At 40.9% G+C, this 15810-nt stretch overlaps 1 protein-coding gene across 3 annotated transcripts in view; it reads right to left on the minus strand.

The window, feature by feature from the left end:
• Mpp7 (MAGUK p55 scaffold protein 7) overlaps nt 1-15810 on the minus strand; it is a 209649-nt gene that overhangs the window by 74687 nt on the left and 119152 nt on the right. For all 3 annotated transcript variants that reach the window (XM_052727335.1, XM_052727333.1, XM_052727334.1), the window contains one exon: nt 2207-2284. In XM_052727335.1, the coding sequence (XP_052583295.1) occupies nt 2207-2284 (78 nt within the window). The remainder of the gene's footprint in view (nt 1-2206; nt 2285-15810) is intronic.

The raw sequence follows: 15810 nt of genomic DNA on the forward strand, positions 1-15810 counted from the left end.
TTGAACCTGCTCTCCACTAAGAGATGTGGAATGTTTTCACCATAAAGAAGTATGTTGAGGTAGCAAACAAGCTAACTGCCTTGAGCTGATTCTTATAAAATGCGTATGTGTGTGCAAGGGTACTAAACCACATTCCATAAATACATACAATTATCATTTGCTGATTATAAACAAGGTAAAATGTAAAAAGAGAATTTCCCAGCATTTGCTAGTCAATTTTAGGCTATAAGAAATACACACACACACACACACACACACACACACACACACACACACACACATACACACACAAAGAGAGAGAGAGAGAGAGAGAGAGAGAGAGAGAGAGAGAAAGAGTTAAAAACAAGATTCAAGATTCAACAGTACAAAAAAGATTAGAATTATGAAATGTATGGTGTATTTTTAGAGTATATATTTAGTATCTCTTCTTAAAACATGACATGAAACTGCCATTTGCCCCCACTGTCCCCACAATGCTGGCAGGACAAGGTGGTTTTTATCTATGGAAGAGGAGCTTTCTGCAGAGGTACAATATATAGAATATACAGAAGGCAAAAATCAGAGGAAATTGATAGATTCATCAATTACACTACAAAATAGCTTTTATTTTATTGATATGTAGAATTTTTATATGATGTTTAACCTATAAAAACAGGTCTTTACTTGTTACACACATGTGTTTTAACATTTAGATCCACTACTCCACTGAATTAAACACTACGGTTTATCATAATTACATGGATTCTAAAGTGTGTTTATTTCTGGAAGTTCTGGAGCTTGAATCCATGGCTTCTCACCTGTTTGTGACATACTCTGATGCTGAGTGATATTCCCTGCCTTGGATTCTTTTTTATTTAACAAACAAAAGCAAAATTGGGGGCTGGAGAGAAGGTTCAGCAGTAAGAATATCTGTTGGTCTTCTAGAAGACCTGAGTTTGGTTCCCAGCACCCATATCAGGCAGCTCACAACCACTTGTAACTCCAGTTCCAGGGGATTAGACACCCTCTTCTGGTCCCCACAGGTGCATGTGCACACACACACAAACAAAAAATGGTAAAAAAAAGATCTTTAAAAGAAGTTGTTATATTTTGCTTGGGAGGGGGTGTTAGTTTCCACACAGTTATTTCCAAACCTCCCTACCCTCCGTGTTTTCATTCTGGTTTTTAAGGCTCCTTCAAGTTGCAACTGCAGCAACTTATACAACTATCTTTACACCTTTATTCACCTTTAAAAAGTCTGGGTTATGTGCTGCACAAGTACACTTCTTTATGGGACATGTGTTAAAACATACTCATGTCTGCAGAGAAAAACAAAAGGGACGTGCCTGGGACTAACCAGCCATCAACTCGAATGTTATGGGGCTTTATTTCACATATCAGGATATAAAATCAACTTTGGAAGATGGTTGATTTCTTGATTGTATTGGGGCCCTGACATTCTGCAACACCGAATTACAGCTTGCTTTGTACGCCAAGGGCACAACTGAAGAGCAACAATAAGATAGAGCACTCAGTACCACACACCAGCACACGTTTGTCTAGCTCCGCGCCCTTACAGTTTATCCAGGTGTGTTCTCAATTCATCCGAGGCTGAAAGCTAACAGTAGGAATCAGCAAGTGAGTTCTCCTTCCCCAGGCTTAAAATAAAATTATAGCGACAGGAAATTAACTACTCCATCAATGCCAAATGCTTCTAAAACTTATTTTTTGGTTATGAAGGTAATTTGGAATGGTCTAATATCCATAAATCATTACTATGCTCCATAATCCATTTTAAAAACAATCCTGCCTTTTATGGGTTTAATATGCCCAATTCCTATCCTAGTATCTGTCATTTTGGTACTGTCAGCAATGTAACTATCTCATTTGTCTTTATTTCTCCAAAGCATTCCCCTTGTGTGACTTTCACAGAACACTGATGCCAGACAGTTTTTCTCTGTATAGAATTTGAAGCCTACAATTTCTATTACATAGTCACTGAGGCATAATACCAGGGTAGCTTTATGCACTATTTTAGAAAAAGAAAGTGGGTAGAAATCCACACAGCATCAGTACAAGCTTGGTGATGACAGGGATTTGGGAAACATTTGCAACTTCTTCTAGTTTTCACTCAAAGAATCACACACATCTGTCTGCAGTGGGGTGGGTCCCGCTCGGGACAGGTCCGTGGCTGATCCATCCTACAAACCCAGAAAGGCACACTTACATCATCAGCCAAGGCTGCTGCACCATGAAGAATGGGCACGGGGCTCTGCTTCTCATAGTAGTGGAGTTTTTCATGAATCTGGAAGAAAATCAGAGCAGTATGAGTTCACCTGCTGGCAAAGCATCACAGACACTTCAGATACTTTCATTACTATGAACAGAATCAGGTCTCTCAACCATTTTAAAGTCATGTGTTCAAATCAACCCGAAGGACGGCAGAGATGGCGTGTGCCATCCACCAATGGCTGTCACGGGTCAAAGGGCAAGAGTACCCTCAAAGAGAGTAAAAGCAGTGAAAGTCTCGTGTCTCATCCCAAACAGAGCCCACGGTTTGTGAGCTACACTGCCTCAAGATTTCAAGTATCATCTGTAGCATACGCTCCCACAAAACAACAACAAAAATCCATTCTGAACGAAGCAAAGCCATGAGGAGCGGTACCCTTCTTCAGCTGGCCTGCAGGCGCTGCAAAGAGGGTAAGCAGGGTCTGGGGGCTGATGAAGCCAGGCACACATGCACCTGACTCAGCATGCTGTTCCCACAACTTGTCACCCCCCCACCCACCGCCATTGCGGTCACCTCCCAAATTCAAATCTCAGAGAAATTAAGGGATTTCTTTGGACCTCAGGCATCCTCACTATTTGAGTTAAATAACACCATGCCCCATACTGTCAAACAAGTAAATAATATTAAAAAGTAAAACCAACCCCTCTTCCGTGTCTCATCATCAGGACCCAAGAAACACATGCAAGGATGTAGCAAACTGAGTTTCTTTAAAAAATATTTGGGCTGGGGAGACGACTCAGCAGTTAAGAGTGCATAATGCTCTTTCTGTGGACTCAAGTTCAAATCCCAGCTTCCACATCAGGCATCTCACAATCACCTGTCACTCCAGCTCCGCTGCCTCTGCCTCCACGGCCCTGACACACACCCACATACCCACATATAGCCACACATACAGACATAAAATGATATAATAGATCTTTTAAAATGTGTTGTGGTGTAGTAAGTGAAACCCTCTTTGACCAATGTGTGAATAAGCATCCTCATTCATGTTTTCTTCACAGCATTTAAAACTCCAGCTCTACTTCAGCCTGTTCTTACTCACAGTCAAGAAAACTATCCTCTCCTGTGTTTGAAAAACAATGTCTCACCAGCTCCTGTTAATTATACTCAAAGCTAGCCAACCCCTTGTAAGAGTCTGCAGGAGAGATTGTATTTTGATTGGCTAGACGCTCCTGCTGAGAGCAGATCCTATTACTTTTGGCAACTTGGTATAAAAGGTAGGACATGGGGAAAGGTCTGTGACAGTTATGGCCTTACCAGAATGAGCAGAGTAAATTGTTTTTAATTTAATATCTTGGAGCCTTTAAGTTTAAATATTTATCACAAATTGTAAAGAATGTTAAGACATGAAATAATTTTTAGCAAAGCATGAAATAATGATTTGAAACAAAACTCAGGCATACTGAAAGCTAAATGTATTGTATTTAAACAATTACCTAGCACTGGGCTGCTCTGTCGTATCCAACCATCGGACACTACCTTAGACTATGATAAAACTCACCTAGCTTTACTACAGTCGCTGTTTAGAATGCTTCCTGTTAGAGTAAACAGAGGCTCACACTTAAGAGGCACATTTTTAATGCCAGCACTTAGGATCAGAAGTTCAAGGTCATCTTCAGCTATACAGGGTGTTTGAGGACACAACCATCTCAAACAAACAAACAAACAAAAAACATGTTCATTTCTATATGCAACCAATTTTGAAAGAAAGCTATAGTCACCTTCAATTGGATACATTTTAAGAGTAAATGTTCAGTTTTAGTAAGGAAATCTGCTGTCAATGTATGATGTTAATCACACATGTAACCTGAAGTGAAGCTTCAATCATCAAACTATACATGGAATTTAGTAAGTAGTTGCCATGCAGTCACTGAAACTAAACTCCTCCATGACTGTACAGGGCATTTAAACTGGGGGGAGGGGCACGGCCACCACAGTCACCTGGATGTGATTAAGTAAGCCATCCCTGTGGTCCTTCACCTGGCTTCTAGGTATTGAAACACTGACTCTTGCTCAGGCCACGTCTAGGCAGCCACGTTGGTGAGACTTCTGGTTAGCTTCTGACAGTTCTGAATAAGGATGGCGCCAATAGACAGGCTAATGCTGACTGGAGTGGAGGCTCACAACATCGCAATCCTATGCAAAGAACTACAGGCAACTAATAAATGCTGAGAGCAAGAGAAAGTCTTCCCCAGGGAAGAGCACACCAACTAGCTATCCAATGCCAAACAGTCAGCCATGAAAACATATACTTAAAAGTAACATTATACAGACTGAGCAGGTTATATTTATGTATTTAGGAATACACACACACACACACACACACACACACACACACACACACACACCCCACCACCACCACCACCATCACCACCACCACCAACAACAACAACAATTAAAGAAAAAGAGGCCTTGAATTTGAAAGAGAGCAAAGAAGAGGGTACTTGGGAGGGTTTAGAGGGAGGGAAGAGGCAAATGTTATTATAATCTTCATTTTTTTCATTGTTAAAATAACACTGATACTGCCTGCTTGATAATCTTTCTACAGTGCTCCTAGTGTCCTGCTGCTGGCTCACTCCTGCATACAGAAACTTCTCTGTGAACTTTCTCTATTTTGTTGTCCTTTGCAGCATTTTGTTTTCAGAGATAAGGCCTCTCTGTAACCCTGGCTGGCCTCAAGCTTGCAGTCTCCTGTTCGAGTCTCCCAAGCACTGGAATTACAGGTGTGCACCACTGCCCTGGCTACTTTATTTACTTAAAATATAGATGTGGGAGGTAGGGTAATTCTGATTATTAAAAAGAACATTACAGTCAGGAAGAGTTAGAAATTATTAGGATTGGAGGTACTTTATTTTTTTTTCAAGCAATGATGGATCCTATTTTTTTTTTAAGTAATGAAATGTCATGGGTCGGGGGGAGGGGCAGAAGACGATTTTAAAAAAGGAGAAAGTTTAAGCCATCAAATACAACAAAAACCATTGTGCAAAAGCAACAGAGCCAACTGTATGTTCCCCTTTCAAATCTGATGCTACTAACAGTCTATGTTTGGGCCTAAAAATAAGACTGGTAAGAATCCACATCCTTATTTTAATGTGATACTTTATTGCTTCACCTAATAAGTACAAACTATCATGTGAACTCAGCATTATAAACTCATCAAGAATATTTAAAAGTATTCAAGTTTACCCACTGTCTTTTGAGCAAACACTACTATACTATACTTTTACTGTGCTGTGGGATTCCTCTGTTTTATTTTCTCTTTAGAATTTCACCATTAATCTTCTTGAGGCCAACATTTGCTTTCTGGCACTGTCTCCATTGAGTCTAAGTGCCCAGTGTTATATTTATTAATATGCTGATTTTATCCTCAACTTGACACACTGAAGAGTCACCTGAAAAGAGAAATCCTCAATTGAGGAACTGCTCAGATCAGACTGACCTGTGGGCATGTCTGTGAGAGACTGTGTTGATTAAAGATTGAAGTAGGAGGGCCCAACCACTAATACGTGGACCTGCTTTTAGGCAGGTGGGTCTGGGCTGAATTAAAAAAGCTAGCTGAGCATGAAGCAGAGAGCAAGCTAGTCAGCAGTATTCTCCACCATGAAGAAGTTCAGTTCTTGCTTGAGTTCCTGTGGTGGTGACTTCTTCTAATGATGATCTGTGACCTGGACAGATGTGTTGAAATAAAGCCTTTCCTCCCTAAGTTGCTGCTGGTCGTGGTGTTTATCACAGCAACAGAAATGTAACTAGAACAACTGGTTTTTAAAATGTGAAAGCATCCCATCTTTTGATGTGTTTTGAAAATGCCTCCTGCGTTACATTCTCCTGTTTCAACATCCAAATGCTGGGCTCCGAATCGGAGGGTCTGTTGTATTTAGGAGAGGCACTTTCCCGCCCAACTTGATTCCTTCCCATTTGGTTAGAGTGGTTCCTCCCTTTAAGGCTCCTCTCTCTTCTATGAGTTGTAGAAAATGGAATAACTTATTTCTCATCTGGTCTTTTAAAACTTTACCTGGTCTATTTTAAGGAAAAGACACTCTTAAAACTTACTGAATTTTCTTTTACCCTTTTCTACATTCCAGCTTCTCTTGGTGTTCTCTCTCCTTTTGCCTTTCATCCCCTCATACAACTAACATGTAGTTTATATATTGTCAGGGAAGCACCTTTTAAATTATTCTGCCATTTCTATTTTCTATTGTTTTTATTTTTCCATCTTTATCTTAAATCTTTCTTTCTCTCAACCTTAAAGTTAAATCATGTGCATCATAAAAATTATTGGCAAACAAAAGATAAACCATACTACTCTGTTTGAATTCTGCTTGTTTATAAAGACATTGACTGAAACATCTATTCCATGAGGATTCCGAGCCAATCTAAAAATAACACGTATCAAGAGTGTAGGCATCTTCAACCTTTGTAAGAGAAGACAAGATGTGGGAGTGCACACACCCTCTCCAGACTCCATGCAGTTTGCTGAGCACTGCACATGTGCAACATGCTGCAGACAAATGTATTTCTTACACATGGAATTGGGTGACAATCAGTGTAGGTTTTTGTCAGTTTAATTTCTATCATCGTTTTAGAACTACTTAAGCACACTATCTGTACGGTACATGATCAGTTGCACTACTGGTAGTGTGACAAAGACATGGAGTAAATGGTACATGAAATAACACGCTTTCTCCTCCAAGTCTCACCTCTGCTTTCCATTCACGAGACATGTACAATGACGAGGGATATGCGAAGACTCCACAGGGATTTTGCTTGTATTCATTTTAGTCATGATATGGAGCATACAACGCTTGTGCTTTAAAACATGGGAGGGAGGGGCTGAGAATAGAATCAAAGCCTGTGCATGCCAGGCAAGTGTACCACTGAGCCACGCCTTTAGAAGTTTCTCAAACATGTAGAGATGAGAATGTAGTGTAGTGGAAGATACTTGCCTATCATATTCAGGGCCCTGGGTTCCATGCCCAGAAAGAAACAAAACCCTAAAAAGCCTCACACACAAAGCTCAAGTTTGTGTAATGGTTGATACTGTCAACTTGACGGGACCTGGAATCACCTAGGACACAAAGCTTGGGTCATGTCTATGAGGGAGTTTCTAGATTAGATTAATTAAGGTGGGGGAAACCCACTCTAAATACAGCATCCCATGGACTTGTGTCCCAAACCTAAAGGAAAAGGGATAAAGATGAGCACCAGTGTTCACCTCTCTCTACTTCCTTATTGTGGGTACAATGAGACCCACTGCTTCATGTGCCCACCATGAACTCCCTACATGATGGGCTGTACCCTCCAGCTGTGAGCTAAAATAAACCCTTCCTTCCTTAAGTTGCTTTTTGTCAGTGTTTCATGACAGGGATGAGAAGAGTAACTAATATAATGTTTCATTTCTGAAATGAGTTTAACCTTAAAGAAAAGAAACCAGCCAAGCATGGTAGCACATACCTATAATTTCCACATTCCAGAGACCAAGACAAGAGGATCCCATGTTTAGGGCCAGCTTGGTCTACATAGTATAATCCCATCTCAAAAAAAGTTAGTTAAAAAGAAAAAGAAAGAAAAGGGAACACCTGTATTGAGTATCAAGACCAAACAGACGTTTAGTATACATACTTTAGACAGCGTATAAAATAAACCATGAGAGAGATGGCTACAAACTCCACCTTCCTTCTCTTTCCTCATGTCCTCCAAGAGGAAAAATAATGCTGAAAGTGCTGTATCCTTCCTTATACACTTGCAAGCATGTACCCACAAACACTATCCGCTGTTACCTCTGTCTCCAGTGGAGACAGTGCTATAACACATGAACGTATACAGTTAAAAATGAAAATTTAAAAAATTCCGTTTTTGTTCTACTTGTCAATTGTCTTAAACAATACAGTGGCCCTAGACAAGCAGGCACTGTTTGAATAGCTAAATACCTTGGGCTTTTTCTTTCTGGGCTGTGCACTGTGCTTTTCTACCCTAAGACCAGAGAGATTCCTGAGGCTTCTTGACAGTGTTCCAGGGTCACTGTGTACAAGAAACTCTCCACTGCAGTCACGACGGCCTCTAGCTTCCTCTTTTCCCAAAAGGCAGCCCCACCGTGATGGTTAATCTCAGCTGTCAACTTGATGAGCGCTAGAGTCACCTAGAGACCCGCCTACGCACGACTGTGGGAGAGCAGGTTATCTTGATTAGGCTTACTGAAGTGGGAAGACACATCCCTTCTGGGTTCCATGGATCCTGAACTGCATGAAAGGGAGAGGTGAGCCAAACACAAGCATCCACGGCTCTCCGCTTCTCGACTGTAGATGCAGTGTGACCAGCTGCCTCAGGCTCCGGCTGCTGTGACTCCCCTGCCACGAGGGACCACAGCCTTGAATGTGAGCCAAAATACTGCCCCCCTTAAGTTGGTTTTGTCAGACATTTAATAACAGCAAAAGGAGAAGTCACCAAGACACCCACTTAATCTCTTCCCACTGATTTTAATGATATTTAAAACTCACATACCAGGGCTCAAGGGACTGCCCAGTGGTTAAGAGCAGCTATTGCTCTCGCAGAGTACTCAAGTTTGGTTCACAGCTGCTGTGGGATAGCTTTCTGTATGCTTTGAGTATGTGTTGTAATGATCATTTAATAAAGAAGCTGCTCTGGCCTATGGCGAGTCAGATCATAGCCAGGCAGGAAATCCAAGAGAGAGAGAGGAAGAAGAAAGGCAGAGGCAGAGGAGACGCCAACCGCCGCCAAAGGAGAAGCAAGATGCTAGCAGACCTGTAACACCATGGCCATGTGGCAAAACACAGATTAATAGAAATCGGTTAATTAAAGATGAAAGAGCTAGCTAGCAAGAAGCCTGCCATAGGCCATACAGTTTGTAAATAATATTAAGCCTCTGGGTGATTATTTTATAAGTGGCTGCAGGACCGTGGGGCTGGGCAGGATTGAAGAAACCTTCCCAGCTACACCCAGCACCCACACTGATCACTTTACTTCCTGTAGTCACTCTAACTCTAGGGAATTCTGACCCTGCTAGCCTCCACAGTCATCTACACTGACATGCACATACACACATACATTGTTTAAAAATAAGTATTTTTTAAAATGAAACACATCTGGGCACAGTAGAACCTGCCTGCACTCCAGCTATGGTACTTACTCAGGAGGTTTGCCAAAGCCCAGAAATACAAAAGACCACCCTGGGCATCAAAGGGAAATCCTATCTAAAATATAAGTGCAAATCACAATAAATTTTAAAATACATAAAATTTGTAGCTAGACTCTATACTGCTTGGTTAAAACAATAATTATTCCATTTTTGTGATAACTATTCACCAACATGGCTTTCATAATCAGCCTAGATACTTGGATTCCATGGAAAACCAATTTCACTTTCTCTCAACATTCTGTTAACTATCAGTTCATTATTTAAGCTGAGTCTTTTATAGGGTTTCCTACAAAGGCCTCTAAGGTTGGTAGTAGACCTTTTTGGAAATTAGCTTTTAATTAGAAGGTTGTTTTGTTGGGTTTTTTTGTTTGTTTGTCTGTTTTTGTTTTTTGAGACAGTGTTTCTCTGTGAAGTTTTGGTGCCTGTCCTGGATCTCACTCTGTAGACCAGGCTGGCCTTGAACTCACAGAGATCCACCTGGCTCTGCCTCCCGAGTGCTGGGATTAAAGGCATGCACCACCATTGCCCGGCTTAATTAGAAGATTTATTTAGCTTCTGATCACTGACCCTGTAGTCTCAGCAACAGACTGCTGCTTTCCCATGTAAAATTGCCAGACTTGGTGAATAACAATTATCAAATCTCAAGCAAGCCATGGACCAAATGGTCTGTGGTTACAAATTCTTAAAGCAGAATCATTCCTTCCTACCACACCACAGAAGAGGTAGGCCTCTTCTCTGTCATCTCCTTAAGGGGAAGAATTTCCCTATCATCCCACTTATTAATAGAGTAACCATAGCAAATGAGCAATTTCTATGTGTGCCACAAAAACAATTCTCCATTCATGCCTGGCCTAAATTTCAGGAGAGTAACACCCATACCCACCCCTGACCAGTCCCTTCGCAGCTCAACACAAGCTGAAGCAGCTAACAGTATGCAGTTTGCCCTTCAGTTCTGAAACAGGCATTTTTACTGTACTTCCCTTTAAACTTAGCAGTGCATTAAAAATAATACTTGCCAATACTAAGAAAGTATGGGTGCAAATATTGTTGTTTTTATAATAGCTATGGGGAAGCCATTAACAGTAAATCCATTTACTGTCAAAAACCAAGACACAGGGGAAAAATGTACTTCTCTTAATACTGCTAGCCACACAGCAGTATAATTTACATTGCTAGTAATATTTATTAATAAAATATTAAACCATACGATTTAAAAAGCTTGCAATTACCCATAATTTCTAATTACTGTAGAAATTAAAAGGCTAAGTTTGCAACTTAATGCAAATTACCTCTGGCTTCCAAAAGAACAGCAGTTAATTTACTTATGACAGTGTTGTTACAAAAGGGACAGCCACTACTCATGTTCAGGAAGACCACTCAGGCAAGTGTGCATCCGAGTCTGCAAGAGTTGTTGCATCCATCCAGCTCATGTGGTTCATTCTGCTGGGCACCTGGGCCTGGGCCTGATGCCTTTTCCTTTCTTTTAATGTGTTAAGGACTGCACCCAGGGCTGCAAACATGCTCAGTAAGCATGCTTCCTCTGAGGTACACCTTAGTCATTGCATTTCTTTCTTTCTTTTTTTTTTTTTTTTTTTTTTTGTTTTTTCAAGACAGGATTTCTTTGTGTAGCTGTGCGCCTTTCCTGGATCTCGCTCTGTAGACCAGGCTGGCCTCCAACTCACAAAGATCCGCCTGCCTCTGCCTTCCGAGTGCTGGGATTAAAGGCATGTACCAACACACTGAAAAGAACAGTTCATCTCATTTAGAATTATTTTTCAAGTTACAACAGAGATCCTTCTCATGCTTTTGTCCGTAGATTTCTGAATCACAGAGAGTTTGTGGGTGCAGTCGTGTTCATAAGCACAGCTGAGACACAAAGCTTTGAGTCCATTCTTTTCCAAATACATATGCAAAACATGGTGATGATGAGGATACCAACAATGAAAAGCCTTCTACAGGAAAGTGCTGGAAGCAATGAGTACCATGTCTTCATGCAAGGTGTCTGCAATATCTCTATGCAAATGAATAATTCCTGGAAGGAATATGGTTACAAAACCCTACAAAAGGGAAGTACACCTTCAGGCAAGGTGTCTGCAATATCTCTATGCAAATGAATAATCCCTGTAGGGAACACAGTTACAAAACCCTAAAAAAATGAAAGTACTACAGCAGCTTTTAGGCTGGAGTTAAATTATTAAAATGCCTCAAATCATTAACTTTATTGTGCTGGATGAAAATGTGGTGGTTCCATTTGAAATTACTCCTTAGAACATTCTATACAGCCAAATTCCCTCAGTTCCCAGAACAATACTCTAGAGAGAGTAGCCAAGGAATATTTGGGAACCTTTCAGCGAGTCAACAACAAAAAATCAACTTGAATTATACAACCCAGAAGTAGGTAAACTGCTTTGTTCTGAAGCAGCCCAATATTTTACATACATCTTTCAGTCTACAATCATCAGATTCCCAAAACATATTTTCATTTATTCTCTATTAAACAGACTTAAAAGAAAAAACAAACAAGGACTCAACAGCTAAGATGAAATGTAGCTGGTAATTTTTCCAGCTTCCTCAACACATACTGAAATAAGTTCTTGGTTTTTTACGTGAGTGCTTGGTGTGGTGATGGCCAACACTGCTCAGTGTCCCCGCTTTGATCTGGGGGCTATCTCAGCACTTTTAACCACGAATGCAATAGTCCACACAGTGGAAGCAGCAAACCCCATCAGGACATTCTCAGGAAAACAGCTTTGACCTTTTAGTTCCATGAAACAGTCTTGGGGAGTCTGTGGTTCCCCAAACCATACTGCAAGAACTAGGACTGCCCCATACTGTAAGAACCTCTGAACACATGAACATGTCACATCGCAAGGAACCCAGCACAGCTCCCGTGGCAGTGCAGCTCAGAGCCAACTCCCTGACCCTGGTACAGGAGCAAGCGTTTTTCACCTGGTGTGAGCATTCTTGAGAATGTCACATTCTACCTGAAACCACAGGTCCAGGAGCGCAAAGTGCGCTCCTCTCACCGACTGGGGCTACCTTTCTGTAACACCATGATCCTGGCATCTGAGAAGAGGTGACAAGAAACTTTCAAAACAACAAGGTCACTCACACAGATTTACAGAACAGGCTTGAGCATCTCATGAAACTCATTTCTTTATCTACCTCTGCCTGCTGTCACCTGCAGGCCTGTAACCAGAAGCTCCTCTGTTCCTTTGTCCCCCATTTCCTCCTGTGCTAACAGCATACTGTCATCATTATTTCAACTTTATGATAATCTAGAACAAAGGTTCTCAATCTTCCTAATGCTGAGGCCCTTTAAATATAGTTCCTCATGTTGTGGTGACCCCCAACCATAAAATTATTTTCATTTCTACTTCATAACTATGATTTTGTTACTGATATAAATTGCAATATAAACATCTGATAATGCAGGATATCTAATATGTGATATGCAGGATACCTTTTGACCCAACCCCCAGGGGTTGTGACCCACAGGTTGAGAACTACTGCGCTAGAAGGCTCATCGGTTGCAGATTGGCAGCTGACCACCGGGTTCTCCCCGCTGAACTCTGTTGGTCTACACAAACTGAAGCCACACTTGACAAAGAGGCAGCTTTATGCACTTGGGCGTCGTCAGTGATGTCTCACAATTTCCTATGCACGGGTGTTTAATATCCTCTATCACGGTTAAACTTACAGTTTCTACTGCTACTATACATAGGATGGTTTGGTTGCTTTCAATTTTCTTTTTCCGTTGGTTGCAGATATCTAGATATACAGGTGAATTTGTACACAGACCCTGCAGTTAGCCACCTGCTCAGCTCTCTATTAAACTAACCTGAAGACTCGCTTCAGAAACAATCACATCGTCCAGGAATTTTGACAGTTCTGTTTCTTCCTTTGCAGCCTTTATTCACTTCCCTTTGGCTTACCAGGCTAAGGAGGTTCTCATTCCAGTAAGGTGAAAGCATACCACTGACGTGTCTGTGCAGGGACACTCAGGGACTAGATAACCTCATGAAGGCTTGGACCTAAGCAATGGCCTTGTTGAGAGGTGGCGAGTGTTCTCTAATGAGCCTTTGAGTCCCTCCTAACTCTGAGACCATGACTATCATTGCCCTCTGAAAACTGCTTCCATCTTGTTCTCCTTCCCCTTCTAACAATCTATCCAGAAGAAGGTCCACACATCACCAGTGCTTCGGTAGAGTAAACGTCGTTCACTGCGTCTCTTCATTTCTGTCATAATTCCTGTCTCAGCGGTTCTTCCTTTCTACAAGATTGTTCTACTACCCTTTTAAAATCACCTAAGATGAACACTTTGCTTATTGCTTTAAAAAAAAAAACTTTAAAGACACTGTCTATTAATACTATTGACTGGCCCCAAACTCATGAAACCCCTACCTCAGTTTCTCAAGTAATAATAGGATTTGAATCATGCGCCACAATGCCCAAGTCTTCATTACATTTATCCTTTCTCATATGTGGCTAAAATTTGACTTTTAAACACTCAAAAGTTAGGTCCTTTCTGTCTCTTACAGCTTCCACCTTCTTGACCATTGTGCGTACACTAAGAGCCTCACTTTCAGTGTTGATCTAGTTTTTCTCCTTTATTTCTCCAGTACCAAGGGTTTGGAGCTTATGCATTCTAACCATGATGCAGAGTCACCTCGAATTCTCACAGATATATATCCAGCTGAAGTCCTAAAAAGTTAAACACCATCTGCACACAATTTACAGATATGGCACACTTCAAGTCCTATTACACCCCTCCCAGCTCATGTGCTACTATGTCTAATGTAGTGTCAAACACACCAGGCCAACACATGGATCACATCCTGGCCTTTGCACTTCTTGGTATTCTTCATATTTTCTGTCACTGTATTATATATTTAAGCAGAATAAAACATGTAATTATGACATATTGAGCCTTGCCTTCCTTCCTGCTATTTTCTAAAGACATATTTCATACTTAGCAGTTTTCTTCAAATCTAACAAAGCTGCAATTCAAGCCTTTAAATTACAAGTACATTTTTGAAGTTACATTTTTCACTACACATAATAGGTCATTCTTAATCATCTCTGTCTGCAGCTCCCCCATGGAATCATGTCCCTTACATCTGCAACGGTTACTTTCGGGTGTCAACTTGGCTGGCTCTGCAGTCAACTGGGCCATATATTTTTGAGCTGGTCTATAGAGGGATTTTGTGGAAGGATTACCAAAGAAAGGAAAGACCTTCCAACAGAGCAGGAACACCTTTAGCCACAGCCCAGACATATGGAAGTTGGAGTGAAAGGCTTTTACTTTTTGCCATGCTAGTGTGTGCTACTATCCTTCACTGGCATCAGAACCCAGTCACTTCCGGTTCTGAAGCTTCCCGGTGTCAATGTGGGCTGAGAAGAGCGGCGCTCCAGGAATCCTCCAGGCCTTCATTGATAAATTAGGGGTGCTGAGGCATCCAACCTCATAGACCAAACAGCTAAGAAGTTCTCAGCCTTTCCAGTGTGTAGATGGCCATTAGAAGTGTATAAACCAACTTAATAAATCCTGTTTTAGTACCTATCCTCTTTATATTTATAAAGAACCTTGACTAACATGGTATCTTTACAGTTTCCCCCTTTTACTTTCAGATTTTGGTGAGAGGCTTAGACAAGTCTCCCATAAAGTAAAATAACTATAGCTATATAACATAGAAAACATAAGATAAATATAGCTATAAAATAGCTGTACATTCTGAGTTAGTAAACATTTGATTTATACAACTTCAGCCAAATATTTCATAATGGTTCCAGGGGCAAATTAAAAAGTTTAAATTCTGCAAATGGGAGCTGGAAAGGGGGCTTAGTGTTAAAGCACTTGCCACTCTTGCAGAGGTCCTGAGTTATGTTCTCAGTACTCTCACTGAACAGTGAGCAACTGTCTGTGACACTAGTTCCAGGGACTCGGACATTTGCTCCTGGCCTCCACAGTCACTGACATGCACACGGTATATGTACATAAATTCAGGCATGCACATATACACAGAAATTGAAAATAAATATTTTTAATTCTATAAATGTCACTTATGCACAAATTAGAAGTGTCTGCTAGCATTGAGTACTATGCCTCACCAGCACCAAGCAGATAGAAGGGATAAAAGAGAACTCACACCCCGTCATCTTGAAATGTATATCCAGTGGAGGGCTTGGCATTCAGAAAATTAATTACAACTAACTGCAGTAGCTCTGACTTGCTTTCTAATCAATTTTCTAAAAACAGAGAAATCAATGACAACCAGAAGCTGAAAAGTAAGGGAAACTTCTACCAGTTACTTCTCCTTCCTTTTGTATTTTTAAGTGTAAGGTTCTCTGCTGTGGGAAAAGCCCATTTTCCTTAGGGTTTTACATT

This window comes from Peromyscus californicus, unplaced genomic scaffold (genome assembly GCF_007827085.1).
Source record: "Peromyscus californicus insignis strain IS unplaced genomic scaffold, ASM782708v3 Scaffold_8__1_contigs__length_139910024, whole genome shotgun sequence".
Taxonomy (NCBI): domain Eukaryota; kingdom Metazoa; phylum Chordata; class Mammalia; order Rodentia; family Cricetidae; genus Peromyscus; species Peromyscus californicus.